Raw genomic sequence first — 14,703 nt, forward strand, 5'->3', positions numbered from 1 at the left:
CAACATAAGCTTTTTAATTTTATGCAGGTTTGCAAGAGGAAAGAACAGTAAAGATAAATTATACCTTCATTCTGCACTTGTAGAAACTAAGGATTATCTTTATGAGAGGATTTTAAATAATTGCATATTTATAAAAATTAATCTGCAAATTGTAAATTTTCATAAATATCATTAGAATGTATCTATATAGAATTCATTTTAATTATTGAATAAATGTATTAAGAACTGATATCGAGAAGTTAAAATAGGAAACTAAAGGCATTCTTTTATTCTCAGAGACACCTACTTAAAATGGATTATTTGCCTTTATCACCAATTCAGAACCCAACTCTAAAAATCCTGCCTGCAGTCCAGGTTAGCATAGAGCCAAAATAACTCTAACAAAGACAGCAAGAAAATATATTGCATTTAATTGTCACATCCTCTCCTAACAGGGCACAGTATCATTGGGAGAAAAACTCCAAAGTCCTAGTTTCTCGCTGATAAAGAGAAGAAAGGTACACCTATTATTCCAACTTTTGGAGTTGAATTGAAAGGGAATATTGGGGCCCGGTGGCGTGGCCTAGCAGCTAAAGTCTTCGCCTTGAATGCACCAGGATCCCATATGGGCACTGGTTCTAATCCCCACAGTTCCCCTTCCCATCTAGCTCCCCGCTTGTGGCCTGGGAAAGCATTTGAGGACAGCCCAAAGCTTTGGGACCCTGCACCCGCATGGGAGACCCGGAGGAGGTTCCTGGTTCCTGGCATCGGATTAGTGCAGTACGGGCCGTATCGACTCATTCGAGTAGTGAGTCATCTGACGGAAGATCTTCCTCTCTGTCTCTCCTCCTCTCTGTATATCTAACTTTATAATAAAAATAAATGAATCTTTAAAAAAAAGAAAAAAAGAAAAGGAACATTGATAGGAGCAGCTCCACACATGATTACTGAGAATGAAGTAGATCACCAGGGCCTGAGCCAGCACCGCGAAGGCTGCAGTATCACACACAGACACTAGGTAGTGCTCTAGCATCATCGCATGGTACAGCATCAAAGGAGTCTGAACAGACAAACTTCTCCATTCTACACAGCCATTAAAAAGAATGAAATTCTACATGTGACACTAGAGTAGTTCAAACTGGAGACCATTTTGCTCAGTGAAATAAGCTAGTGCCAAAAGGACTGATACTATATGTTCTTTCAGCCTGCTTGCAAAATGCAAAACAAATATTATATAGGTAAACAAGTATGTATATATATTCTCACTGATGAGCTGTATAATGAAAACTAGCATACCAGAAAGTGAAAATATAGTGCAATTGGCATCTCTACTCATGAATAAAGAATCACTCCTAATGAGACTGTTAAGCATACCTTGGCAATTCAATATTAGATTTTCTATCATTGCCTACACCTGGCATGACATGATACAGGTAAAAAGCAGAATGTTAAACTTGTGACTATTACTAAAGGATTATACTACTGTGATAATATGGAGGCAATGCTAGAAGGGAGAAAAGGACAGGGAAGAAAGAAAAGACCTATACCTACAAAACTGAATCACAGAAAATAACAATGAAACAAAAAGACTTCAATAATATTATATGTACAAGATCCAACAAAATGAATCCCAGCAAAATGCTTGTGATGTTCATAGAACTAGAAGCTAGTATAATTGGTGACAGCCTCTTATACAATGAGTAAAGACTAGGAAACATGATCTTTTTTCTTCAAATGCCAATTTGCAACAAAAGATAATAGGACATTCAAAGATACAGGGAAATATGGCTTATCAAAGAAGCAAAACTGACATCAAACGAGGAGATATAAATATAGATTGCCATAGATTGAAATACCTATTGTAAGGATGCTTGATGAATTACAACAGAACAGAAAATAATCACTAAACAAAATCATGGAAGTTGTACATGAATAAAATGAAAATATTAATAGACATAAACTATGTTGCATAATCAGACAGAAATTCTGGAGCTGAAAAATGAAATAACTGAATTGAAAAACTAACTGGAAGAGTTCAAAACTAAAATTTCCCAGCGAGAAGAATGAGCTTAAAGACACAATATCCATAAGCATCAAATCAGAGCAAACAAGCAGGAAAAAGAAAAAGGAAGGCCTAAAAATAATGGACTCAATCAAGCAGAATAACATATACATTATGGGAGGCTCTAAAGAAAATTAAAAAAAAAAACAGCGATTATATTTGATGAAATAATAGCTGTAAACTTCCCAATCTGAGAAGAGGAATGGAGACACTCATTTAAAAAGCTCAAAAAGTCAATTAGCATAAATTCAATGTGACACATTATAATCAATCTGCCAAAAGTCACCATAAAAGAATATTGAAATCAGAAAGAGAAAAGTAATTCCTCATAGGCAAGGGAATCTCAGTAAAAATATCAATCAATTTCCCAGCACAAACCTAGCATGCTGCAATGGAATATAGTAATACTCATATATTCAAAGTGTGAAAAGAAGAAAATAAAACACCTACCCAAAATATTACAATTGATCAAATTTTTCCTTAAAAATTGGAGAGGGTAGTTCATTGACATAGTGGATAAGCCATTGCTTAAGATACCTACATATTACATTGGAGTCTTGACTCTACTTTCCATACCAGCATCCTGCTTTGGGAGGCAGCAGAAAATGGCTCAAACCGTTGGGTTCTCACCACCACTGGGGAAAGATCCTTATTGAGTTCCTGGATCCTGGACTTCAACCTGACTCAACTGTGGATGCTGAAGGCATTTAAGGGAGCAGACCAATGAAGGGGAAGCTCCCTCCATTTCTGTCTCTGCCTCTCTCTTTGCCTTTCAAATGGGTTTTTAAAATTAAAAATAACTAATGCAAAATAAAAATGAGATTTGCTTTCCAGATAAACAAAAACTATGGTGGTGGGGGGAGGTGCTCAGTACAGCGGGTAAAGTCAGCACTTGGGATGCCCATATTGCATACCAGAGAGCCAGCTTGCGACCCAGCTACTCTGTTTATTATTCAAATTCTTGGTTGTGCCTGGGGAGGCAGAAGATGATGGCGCAAGTACTTGGCTCCCTGCTACCTTATGGGAGATAGAGATGCACTTCCTGGCTCCTGGCTTTAGCTTGGCCCAACCTTAGACAATGTGTGCATTTGAAGAATGAAACAGCAGGTATATGATATCTCTCTCTCGCTCTCTCTCTCTCTTTCTCTCTCTCTCTCTTTCTCTTCTTTCCTTCTCTCTCATTATTCCTCCCACCACCTTCACTTTTTTTAAAACATGAGATTACATCACCACCTCACCTGCTTTAAAGAAAGGATAAAAGGAGTCCTTCAAGTTGAGATAGAGAGCTGCTAAATATAAAAAATGTACAACAGTATATAAAACACTCTACTAAAGGTAAAGATATAGGTAAGTATAGGATTGTAATACAGGCAAATAAATCACGTTTTTAAAAACAGTAAACTTGTTAAACAAGTACATAGAAAGTAATTGTAAATCTATGTTAACATATGTACCATACAAAAAGTGGAATTGTGTCATCAAGAACATCAAGTAGCAGATGGAGGAACTTTTCTAATGAAGTAGTTTCTATAGCAATTAAATTCACATTATCACTCTAAAACAGACTATTAAGTTTAAGATGTTTTATCTAATTTCGATGTTAATCACACAGAAAATATCTACAAAATACACACAAAAGAAAATAAGAAAGAAATTGAAATATGTCACTACAAAAAAGTCAATGAAACCCACAAGAGGAAAAGAAAGCCAAAAGGTAGCAATGTACAGAAAAAAATAAAATACAAATATTTAATCCTTGTCTGTCAGTAACAATTTTAAAGGTAAATCAATTAAATATTTCTGTTAAAATATAAAGTTGAATTGAATGAGGGAAAATAGAATTCAACTATATGCTGTCTTTGGAGATTCACTTTATATATGAAAATACATACAATTGAAAAATGAAAGGATAGAAAAAGATATCTGATGCAAACAGGAATCTAAAGTTTTTTTTTTTATTAGACGAAAAAAAAACTTCTAGGCAAAATTGTCAGAAGAAATATAAAAAGAACATTAAGGACCTGGCACGGTGGCCTAGCAACCGCTGGCCTATGGGCACCGGTTCTAATCCTGGCAGCTCCACTTTCCATCCAGCTCCCTGCTTGTGGTCTGGGAAAGCAGTGCAGGATGGTCCAAAGCCTTGGGACCCTGCACCCACATGGGAGACCTGGAAGAGCTCCTGGCTTTGGATCGATGCAGCTCCTGCTGTTGCAGCCACTTGGGGAGTGAATCATTAGATGGAAGATCTTCCTCTCTATCTCTCCTCCTCTCTCTATATATCTGACTTTGCAATAAAAATAAATAATGAATCTTTAAAAAGAAAGAACATTATATAATAATAAGGTAAATTTATTGTATTTTCTCAAAGGTATAGTCCACAGATCAAATTGAGGGAGAAATAAAAATACAATAGTGGACTTCAATATCCAATTTTCAATTTGAATGGAACAACCAAGGACCATAAATCATTATATAACATTGCTTAGAAAGTAGAAAAAATTACAATTATATGTAAAGAAAAACTTCCTTTGCATGTATTACAGTATTAATTGCTAAAATCTCCCTATTATCCAAATTGATCTATAGAGTCAATGCAGTCTCTATCAAACTCTCAATTTTTTAAAATAGAAAAATATAGTCTAAAAATCACATGGAACCTGAATAAAAACAACCTCCTTTTGAAAAGGAGTAAGTTAAAAGTCTTATACTTTTTGATTTCAAAGTCTATTGCAAACCAAAAATAAACAAGGTAGATGGTATTGATATGAAAAGCTACACAAATCAGTGCAACATAGTAGACAGCCCAGGAAAAAGCCTCTTCAAATACGTCAAATGGTAGCCAAGAAGAGTTCTGGGACAGCACACTAGGGAAAGCACAAATCCCCTCAAAAAATGGATAGCCATACACAAATGTATAAAATTGGACCTTATTTTACATTAGATGCAAAAATTAACCTTAAAATGAATTAGAGACTAGCACATGAAACCTAATTATATAAATCTTCTAGAAGAACATACATGGGAAGTTTCATAGTAATAAATTTCACGGTGATTTCTTGGATGTGACACAAAAAGTTGAGGCAGTAATAGAAAAATAAGACCACATGAAACAAAAAAAATTTCTATAGCTCAAAGGACCAAAAATGAACAGACATCCCACGGAATGGGAGTAAATAATCTGATAATTGGAACACACGAGGACCTCCTATAATTCAACAACAAAGCAACAATTTGCACAATTTAAAATAGACAAAGGAATCAGCATCATGGTATAGGGAGAGTTAAACTATGCCCTTAGATACTGGCATTCCCATCAGAGTGACAGTTGAGTTCTGGCAGCATTAGTTCCAATCAAACTACGTCTAAATATCCTTAAGGATGGCAGTTCAAGATAATCCAAGTATTTGGCCTCTACCCACATGTGGAAAAACTGGATGGAGTTCCTGGCTGCGAAGTGAACCAGCAGATGGGAGATCTCTCCCTCTTTCTTTGTCACTTTCTCTTTCAAATAAATATTTCTTCAAAAACATGCAAAGGATTTGATTGTGTGATTCTCTAAAGATTTACCAATGGCTTACAAACATATGAAAATATTCTCATCACTAATCATAAGAGAAATGAAAATTAAAATCACAAGCAGGTTCACCTCATACTCATTAGGATGGTTACTAGAGGCGGAGAAAACAGTAAGTGTGAAAAGATGGGGAAATGGGAAGGTGCAATCATGGAGTACAAAAGTGCCTCAAAAAATTGAAGAGCGTCACATGACTTGGCAATCCCATGTCTAGGCAAATATCTGAAGAAGTTAAATCAGGGTTTTGAAAAGCACACCAATGTTAGCTGCAGCATTATTCACAACAATATACAAACAGCCCAAATGTCCAGCATCAACAAGTGAACTGATACAGCAAATGTGATACATGCAGTGTGACATTATTCATCCTAAAGACAGAAAATATTAGCAACAGAGATGCATCTTGAGAAAGCAAGAATGAATTAAATAAACTTGTCACCAAAGAACCGCTGCTATAGCATCCTATTCATGTGAAGTATCTATTGTTGCCAAAATCATATAAACAAAATGTAGAAAGGTGTTTACCAAGGGCCTGGGACAGATGAGGAAAATAGGTTTTTAATGAATGTGAGTGGGTTTTGCAAGATGAAAATGTTCTTAAGATCTCTTTGGTATACACGTAAATATATTTAACACTACTGTATTTCATACTTAAGAATGGTCAAAACAAATAAATTTAATGTTGTGTGTTTATCACAATTAAAAATACAAATATATAAATGAACTGTCCTTGAAAATACTGAAATGTTCGGATAGGCTATGGCTTTCTTTGCTCTAAATTCCAAACATGGTCCCATTCCTTTTCCCCATGAATATTATCATCGGTATCTTGTGCTTCTCCCAAATATATGCACAAAAAACACAATAATATGCATAGCTAAACATATAACGATTTCGAAAAGATTTATTTATTTTTAATTGCAAAGTCAGATATTCAGAGAGGAGGAGAGACAGAGGGAAAGATCTTCCGTATAACAATTCACTCCCCAACGGCCAGTGCTGCACTGAAACAAAGACTGGAGGGAGGAGCTTCTTTTGGGTCTCCCTCCTGGGTGAAGGGTCCCAAGGCCTTGGGCGGTCCTGACTGCTTTCCCAGGCCACAGCAGGGGGAAGTGGATGGGAAGCAGGGTTGCCAGGATTAGAACCAGTCAGTGCCTGTATGGGATCCTGGAGCATTCAAGGTGAGGACTTTAGCCACTAGGGCACTGTGCCGGGCCAAAGATATGACTATTTTACAAATATGTTATAGTCTCTGTATTTAATTTGCCTTTTAAAATTCAATGGCAAGATTAAGAAATCTTCAGTTAATCTTAATGCTAAGTAAATATTCATCAGGAACATTGTTCTATTATGGAATTACAGATTTAACAGTTTATTTAGCCTATAAGCAACACTTCTATTTCCCACAAGGAAGTTTTTGTTTTTTTAATTTAGTGAGTCATATATTTAACTTCTAAAAAATTCTCAGGAATTATCCTTTTTTCTCCCTGTCTTTTCCTCTTTACAAATAACATCTCTCTGGAAAAACATTTCGAAAAAGTTGGGATTTCCAGTTTTAGCTTCTTAATTTAAATAGATTTGTTTGTACTTTCCAAAATCATAAATCAATATTGTCTAGTCTTTGAACTGAATACTCACATTTTGAAAAATCTGCTACTAAGTTTTTTCAGCATCCTAACAGAGCAATATATGTATATATTAAAAAATATATATGTAAATTTTAGTGTTGAAACAATTTAAGGTTTCTTTTGAAAATTTGATCCTGTGATCCACTCCCAGCACTTCTGAGTAAGTAAGCCTAAGTTGGGTTTAGAAATGTTTATTTTAACAAGTGCTATAGTAATTCTGACATTATTTTAGAAAATACTAGATTACAATTTTAAGAAATATTGTTGTGAAATCACCAACTGAATCGTTCGGCTTGTCCTTTTTTCCACTGTATTTTCATCTCAGCAATTTGAAAAATGAATTGAAGCCTATGTGTAAATAATATTCTGAGGGAATTAAAGAACTCTTATCTGCTATAAGCCCAATGGGCCCACACAGCTACAAGTCTGCCTATTTCTGGAAAAGAAAATGCATACATGATCTACTGAAATGTCATTTAAGCTTCCATGTAGATGTGAGTATTTCCATGTTTTAAATTAGGTTTATGCTCTTTCAAACTGAAGAGAAATCAGGGAAAATATTTTTGAGGACAATTAGTTTAGTTAAAATTTATATTTTAAAAAATATGATAATGGCGATATTATTTTCTAAGCATCTCAATTAAAACAATGCTATGATATTCTAAAACCTTGCAGATCTGCTTAGAGTCCATAGATAAATGGATCAAAAACTACCATCTTAACCATATGGACAGAATGAACTTCAGCAATCACCTAAATTAAGCAAAAATAATACTTACAATATCAAGTGTGCTTGTAGCTGTTGTTCCTAAAGCAGCCCTTTTCTACATGTGCCTTTAATAAAGTAACCTTTAATCAGTTCTTGTTTTAATATCACTATCCAATGTCATATATCCCCTATTTATTTGATCTACCTATACTTTGACTTGTGTGCACCATAAATTCTTGGATGAGACCAGCAGCCTCCTTGATGAACCCATTCAGGTTACTAATAACCTCACTGTGTTGTGTTTATTCATGTGAATCTGCTTCATATAAGGTACACAGGTTCTATTACTATAGTTTTTCTTTTCCTGTTTAGGCACTACATAGTTTTTTCACTCTTACTTCCGTTAGTGAAGATTTTTTTACTTTCTGAAAGTTTTGTCTATTCTTTAAATAGAAACCTGATGAAAATACAAATTTTTAAGTATAACTATAGAATGGCTATTATTATCAGTTCCCTTGGCTATTGATTCTAACCTATTTTTCAACTGAAAAAACATGATCTAATTCAACAAAGCTAAAATCCAGGTAGCTTCAGGGCATTATAATCACAGAAGCCTGTATCCTTCATTCTCCAAGTGCTCAGAGAGTCCTCTAGACACTATTTAATGTGATGATTGGTCTTTATACAAGGCTGCCATTTAAGCAAATGAATTCACTTAAGGTGAGTGTAAATTCCTCATTGATCTAGATGTTGTCCAATAGAATTGCATGCAATGATAAGAAAGTTTTTCAATCCATGTTGTCCAATATGGGAGCCATGAGCCAAAGGGATTCCTGAATACTAGCACCACTAATAATATATGATTAGTAAATGACTAGTATATGACTAGCAAATATGACTAGTACCACTGAAAATAAGAATTTACTCTTTTACTTCATTTCAATTAAAGTTGCCACCTCTAACTGGTGATAATTACATTAGATTGCACAGATCTACGACAAAACACTCAAATCCTATCTCCAAATGTGGTTTTAACCACAAAATGTTAGTTTGTTGCAGTCACACAATGCTTGGTCATCATTTATAATTGACAATTTTGAGGGGGGGAGGTGGGGTTGAGGACTAACAGCCATTGTCCATTTAATTACAAATCTATGTTGTTTTCTCTTCCTTTATTTTACTTTGAGGCCCTTGGTTCAGGCTGAAGTGTATAATTTGCATGCTATTCATTCCTTCAATAGCTGAAAATGTAAAATTGTCCTTTGGAATAAGATCTGATTTAGGGCAAGTATCCTGGTAAATCAGCATTAATATTATATGCTTAGAGCTTGCTTCTTAATTTAGGGAACATTCTCTGGAGGTATCTGAGAGTCTTTGAAAGAGCAATATACCTGGAAGCCCCTTAGCAGCTGCAGCTGTAAAATGTCACTGTCTACATCTTCCTATGATTTACACAGCAGAAAGCTTTAGACAGTGTAGGTGGATGGAGTATGGCAGCACACCCTGACCATGCTGCTCCTGGTTGATCTCATTCTGGACTGAAGCAGGTCTTACATAATTATGTGCACCTTTCAGAAAACACAGTTACAGTAACAGTAGAAAACAATCACTTTGCTGCAACTCTGGTAGACATAGGTACAGACTGTAAAACTGGAATTCTTTCCAGGGTCCTTCTAGTATTAATAAGAGGAGGAAACTTTACTGAAACATTTTAAGGTTGAAGTAGGAACTATCTGGATGAAGAAAATACTGAACTTACATTGAGGATTGGAAGAGGCTCGTACGTAACATCCTGCACAGGTGCCTTTTCCTTGGTTAATGCTAATGGGCAGTGAAGATATTTAAAATTATATTCGATCTGTAGAAGATAAAAAATTTTAATTAGACTAGTATGGACTCCAATTAGTTTGTGACAAATCAAATCTGCAAGGCTATAATTCTGCTGAAAATTAAGCTACTCTAGCAAAGCTGAGTTTTCTAAAGTGGAAAAAATACATTATATTACACATTAACTACAGAAAATAAATATCTTGGAAGGTATTTTTTAACTGTTTTATAACTCAGAGTCATGGAAAAAGAGGCATTCCAAAAAGATTATTTAGACCTCTAGACTTTTAGTCTTCAGGCATAACTATTCATGAAAATATAAAAACTACAAACAATACTAAAAGCAATTTCAAAGGGACAATGAAGTAAGGGGAAAATCCTCTCACAGGTGGATGATACAATATGACAGGTTATATCTGGATGCCACAATAGATTGTAGAACTTTAGTGACACTATATTTTTATATTATACTTACATATACTATATTTATATTGTAAGTTCTTAAAAATAATATCAAAAACATTCATGATAAAATAAACTTACATGATAATCTCGGCAGGATTTGTCCCCTGTGGAAGGTATAATGCAGAAGTCTAAAAGAACCTTCAAGAGAGAGAAAAAGCTATTAGGGTAACAAATTACATATGAGAAAAGAGTACATCGGATTCCTAAAATAATAGAGAAGGTAGTCTCATTTTTTTACATATGAGAAAGGAATGTATCATATTTCTAAAATAATAGACAAGGCACTCTCATTTTCTTTTGGTACCCCAATGATAAAATGTAATCCATGTCATTAAAGAACAAAGTTTAAAATACAAATGTGCTACAATTGCATCTGTTTGCATCAGAAATAACAAGTGACTCAGAAAAATATAATTTGCTGGAGAATGAAATTGCACTTATTAATCCTGCAAGAGACATATCCCACCAGTTTACATAGTATTTGATGTCATTATTAGATCCTACAAATTATATAGGTTATTAAGGATTCCTTTGCTCAGTATTTTACAGTGACAACTGAATGTCTCTCATTGAACTTTTCATCTTTTTTTTACCCCTTGGCTATTTTCTGGCTTGGGCTCCATTTTCTGTTTGCTCCAGCCTGGGACATTGAACTTGCTTCTGTGGCTCACCTGTGGACATGAGGAAAGGAGTCCAGAGTGGAATGCGCAAGGAGGGGATAGATAGTGTAATGATACATCCTTGAAGACACTTTTGAATGCTCATCTCAGGTAAAGAACACTTCTCAGGTCATTAAAGTCACCCACAGGCGGCATGGGAAATAAGCATTTTTATGCCGTCCTTGTTTATATAAACAATTTGAATAACACCAAATATGAAAACCCAAATTTGTGAAAGACAGATTGTCAGGCCAGGTTATCCTACTGGGATCAAGACTTTGAATCAGATAACAGCATCAATATGGGCCAGAGTTCCTGGGCCATCTGATCAATGTCTAGTGGATGTTATAAAGGAGAAAATGTACACGTAACATTTAGCACTCTGTGTTCACTGAGTAAATAAACACAATATATGCTATAATGGTACTAATGACTTCATGAATAGTATAAAAACTGTGAGGTGTATTATATATGAACAATTATTCTTATATTTTACGTATGTAATCTGTTTTTATTTATTATCACTTTGTAAGACCAACATCAACATTAGTATTTCAGAGATAAAGAGAATAGAAAAATGAAGCTCAGATAGATTAAATGAGTGACCTAGACAACACAGCAAGAGGCAAAGCCAAGATTAATCCTAAAACCTCCAAGCTCCAGAACTTGTTCTCTGTTCTTTGTGTCACTATATCTTACAGCCTTCTACCATGTTTGAGAATATTTTTCTCTTTGAATATTTGAAGTCACCATTTTTTCTTGATTACTCTATGTCTATCATTGTCCTTAAATATTGATTTTTCCCAGAGATATTTAATTTACAATCTTTAACATGCTTGTGTTTAACAATGTGTGCATGTTTGCTTGTAACAGGCATTCAGTCATGTGTTGTGTGTGGATTTAACCTAACACAAGGAATCACACATTCAAAGACCCAGAAAGTTCAAGCAAGTACAGTCCTGTTCAATGATGGATCACATATATAATAATGGCCCCACAATATTATGGCACCCGATTATGTGGTAGAAAGCATAATTTATATAGTCTGTGATGTACACACAATGATATCCATCAATGACATGTATCAGAACTGATTGTGTCATTGACAGATCACTGCTATATCTGACCCATGCCAGGTGTAATATGAGCTCCTTGCCATTATTCTTAAAATGTTAGCTATCTTGCTCCAGCTTTTATCTTAACATTTTGGAAAGAAGCACATGTGGAGAAATCTCTTATCAAAAAGAAAGCAATCACACAAGAATGGCAATGCAGGTCAGCTAACACTTGTCAAGGAAGGGTTGGGATATGGAGCATGTCTAATGGAAGAATGGATGCCTTATCCAAAGGAAGCAGCTGCTTTTGGTCCAGCATCCCTGCCTGGCAAGAAGACCGGGCCAACACAGATATTCAGAATTTTATAGAAGGTCAGATGTCTGGATCCTTAAAGATAGCATCCTGGTTTAAAATAATACCAATGGAAGTAAACATGAAACAACAATAATATGTGTGCAAACAAACACAGCTAGAAACTTTATTCAACCAGCAATGACCAGTCTGTAGTTTGTGATAGACTTGCATCCTTTAAGAAATGTTTATCATATTTTCCTACATTACATAGCTACCATGATTCTTTGATTCATATGAGAACTGACTTAATGCCTCTTGACTAGCATAATTTTATAGACTATGGAAAACTAGAAAGCATATTTACAAATGGAAATTACTCTTACAATATTGCAATTACAAGAATACATTCTCACATCATAATAAATGCCAAACATAAATCCATGAAGAGATTTGGTTAATGAGCTTACTTTCATGCATTCAGGAAGATATTCTACCATTTCCATGATTGGACATCTATTGGTTGGAGAATAATGACTAAATACCTTTAAACATTCATCCCATCTGTAAAAATATAAATAAATAGGACAAACAAACCAATATTTATTTTCTATTTAGCAGTTTAAGCTCCACAAGATTTTATCCTCAGTAGTTAAAATCAATTCTTTTAACTTAATTTTATTTTATTTACAAAATTTAGGGCCACAGTGGAAGTAATAGGCAAATCAAGAGGAGATATGCTATAGAGTCTTCCCCTTTCTTCATCATCTCACTATTTGATTGGATAAGATAATGCAATGTAATCAATAAAAAAAAGAAAAAAAAGAATGTGATTATAATAAAATGGAGGACCTAAATCTACAACTGACAGTAAGAAGAACCCCTTTGTAACCATGATGTTATCTGAATAATTTTAGTTTGGCTTTTAATAAAAATTGGACATATTTTCTCTTAACTCTATCAATAAAATGTATATAAAGTATTTGTGTCACACACTTTTGTCAATACATCATTCAAAGTAAGAAGGAGATTCTTGAAACTGCCCATGCTGGGAAACCCAGTCTGGATCGGCCTGAAACAAAATTACTCAGCTCTGTAGGTACTACTGGGTGACCATGGGCCCTTGAGCATATCTGTCTATAATTGTATAGAAAAGTTTATGTGTGTGATGTTGGAGAAACTACCTTCTGTCTTCATCATTAAAACCTCTTAGTTTAAATACTCATTCTGGAAGTATTGTGCACTAAGGGAAATTCCACTAAAATGGCACTGGTAACAGCATGATTCACCTTGCAGAATTTTCTCACCAGCATCTGGCTTTGAGTTTCCATTGGCAAGGGTGTGTAGGGTAAGTCCAGCAAAATAGAGTTTCTTGACAATGGTCACAGTGCCAGATACCATGAGGGTACTTCAAAAAGTTCATGAATATGGAATTAAAAGATACGTTTATTTTGGTTTTAAAAAAATCAAAATTTATTTAGCATTTTCTCATAATACTCCCACCCATCAACTTTTAGAAGACCTTTTATATGAAGAAACTTCAAAATCTCTGACAACAAAATAAATTTACCGCTTAACTCAACTTGCCACCAATTTTCTGATATACCCTTGTACATGTGCCCAGGCTGTGACAATCCCTGACATCACAGGATACTAAATGACAGTGAGAAGAAAGGCACTGAGTATACCTTTTGTTTCTGATGGTCATGAGAACCACCTCCTTCCTTTTATTGTGAAGTGCCACGTGCAGAAAGGAGGCCTGCTGCTTGTTCAGAACTATGCTGGCATCATATTTCAGAAGAAGTGCCACGGCTTTGGCATGGCCTTCCCTTGCAGCAAAGTGAAGAGCTGTGTTCTTTGAAAAAGAACAAAACACAGAAGATGTAGAGACAGTGGTAAAAAGTCCTTTGGGCATTTTGCCACCTTGTTTCATGGTTGAACTGCTTAAAATACATGAACAGAGCTTGCCATTTAGTCTCAAAATACATACAACTTAAAACTGGTGTTCAAAAGCAAGTTTCAAAATAATGAGCTTTTATTTCAAACACAATAGGAAGTTTCTGTCTGTATGTATAAACTTTCCAGGAAGTTAATTCTACAAGAATAATGTTTCAGAAGCTCCAGTGTTTTCTCAGAAGAAAACACTCCTGGGAGGTTTACTATGTAAACCCAGTATAGCACTGTTCTCCACCTTTGAGATTTTCAGGAGCTGGTAAAATGTTTTCTTTTTAAGTGAGAGACTGTTCCAAAGTTGTCATTTTTCATTTTGCTACATAAAATCTTTAACAAAAACCAACTATAATCTTGCCTGCATCATCTTTGAATAAATGTGCATCTCCTCAAAAAAGAAGAAAGGACATAAGAAAGGACAGCCCTTCAGACCAATATAATTTAAAATAATGTATTGTGTGTTAGGAACACACACACTACATTTCCCTGCTTTCTGCTCTTCT

General features: G+C 34.9%; 1 protein-coding gene across 1 annotated transcript in view; it reads right to left on the bottom strand.

The window, feature by feature from the left end:
* Positions 1–14,703, bottom strand: part of TRPA1 (transient receptor potential cation channel subfamily A member 1) — a 70,203-nt gene that overhangs the window by 18,478 nt on the left and 37,022 nt on the right. The window contains exons 14-17 of the mRNA XM_004588111.2: positions 13,939–14,105; positions 12,721–12,814; positions 10,323–10,382; positions 9,712–9,810 (exon numbers count right to left, since the gene is read on the bottom strand). Coding sequence (XP_004588168.2) covers positions 9,712–9,810; positions 10,323–10,382; positions 12,721–12,814; positions 13,939–14,105 — 420 coding nt within the window. The remainder of the gene's footprint in view (positions 1–9,711; positions 9,811–10,322; positions 10,383–12,720; positions 12,815–13,938; positions 14,106–14,703) is intronic.

Source organism: Ochotona princeps, chromosome 9 (genome assembly GCF_030435755.1).
Source record: "Ochotona princeps isolate mOchPri1 chromosome 9, mOchPri1.hap1, whole genome shotgun sequence".
Taxonomy (NCBI): Eukaryota; Metazoa; Chordata; class Mammalia; order Lagomorpha; family Ochotonidae; genus Ochotona; species Ochotona princeps.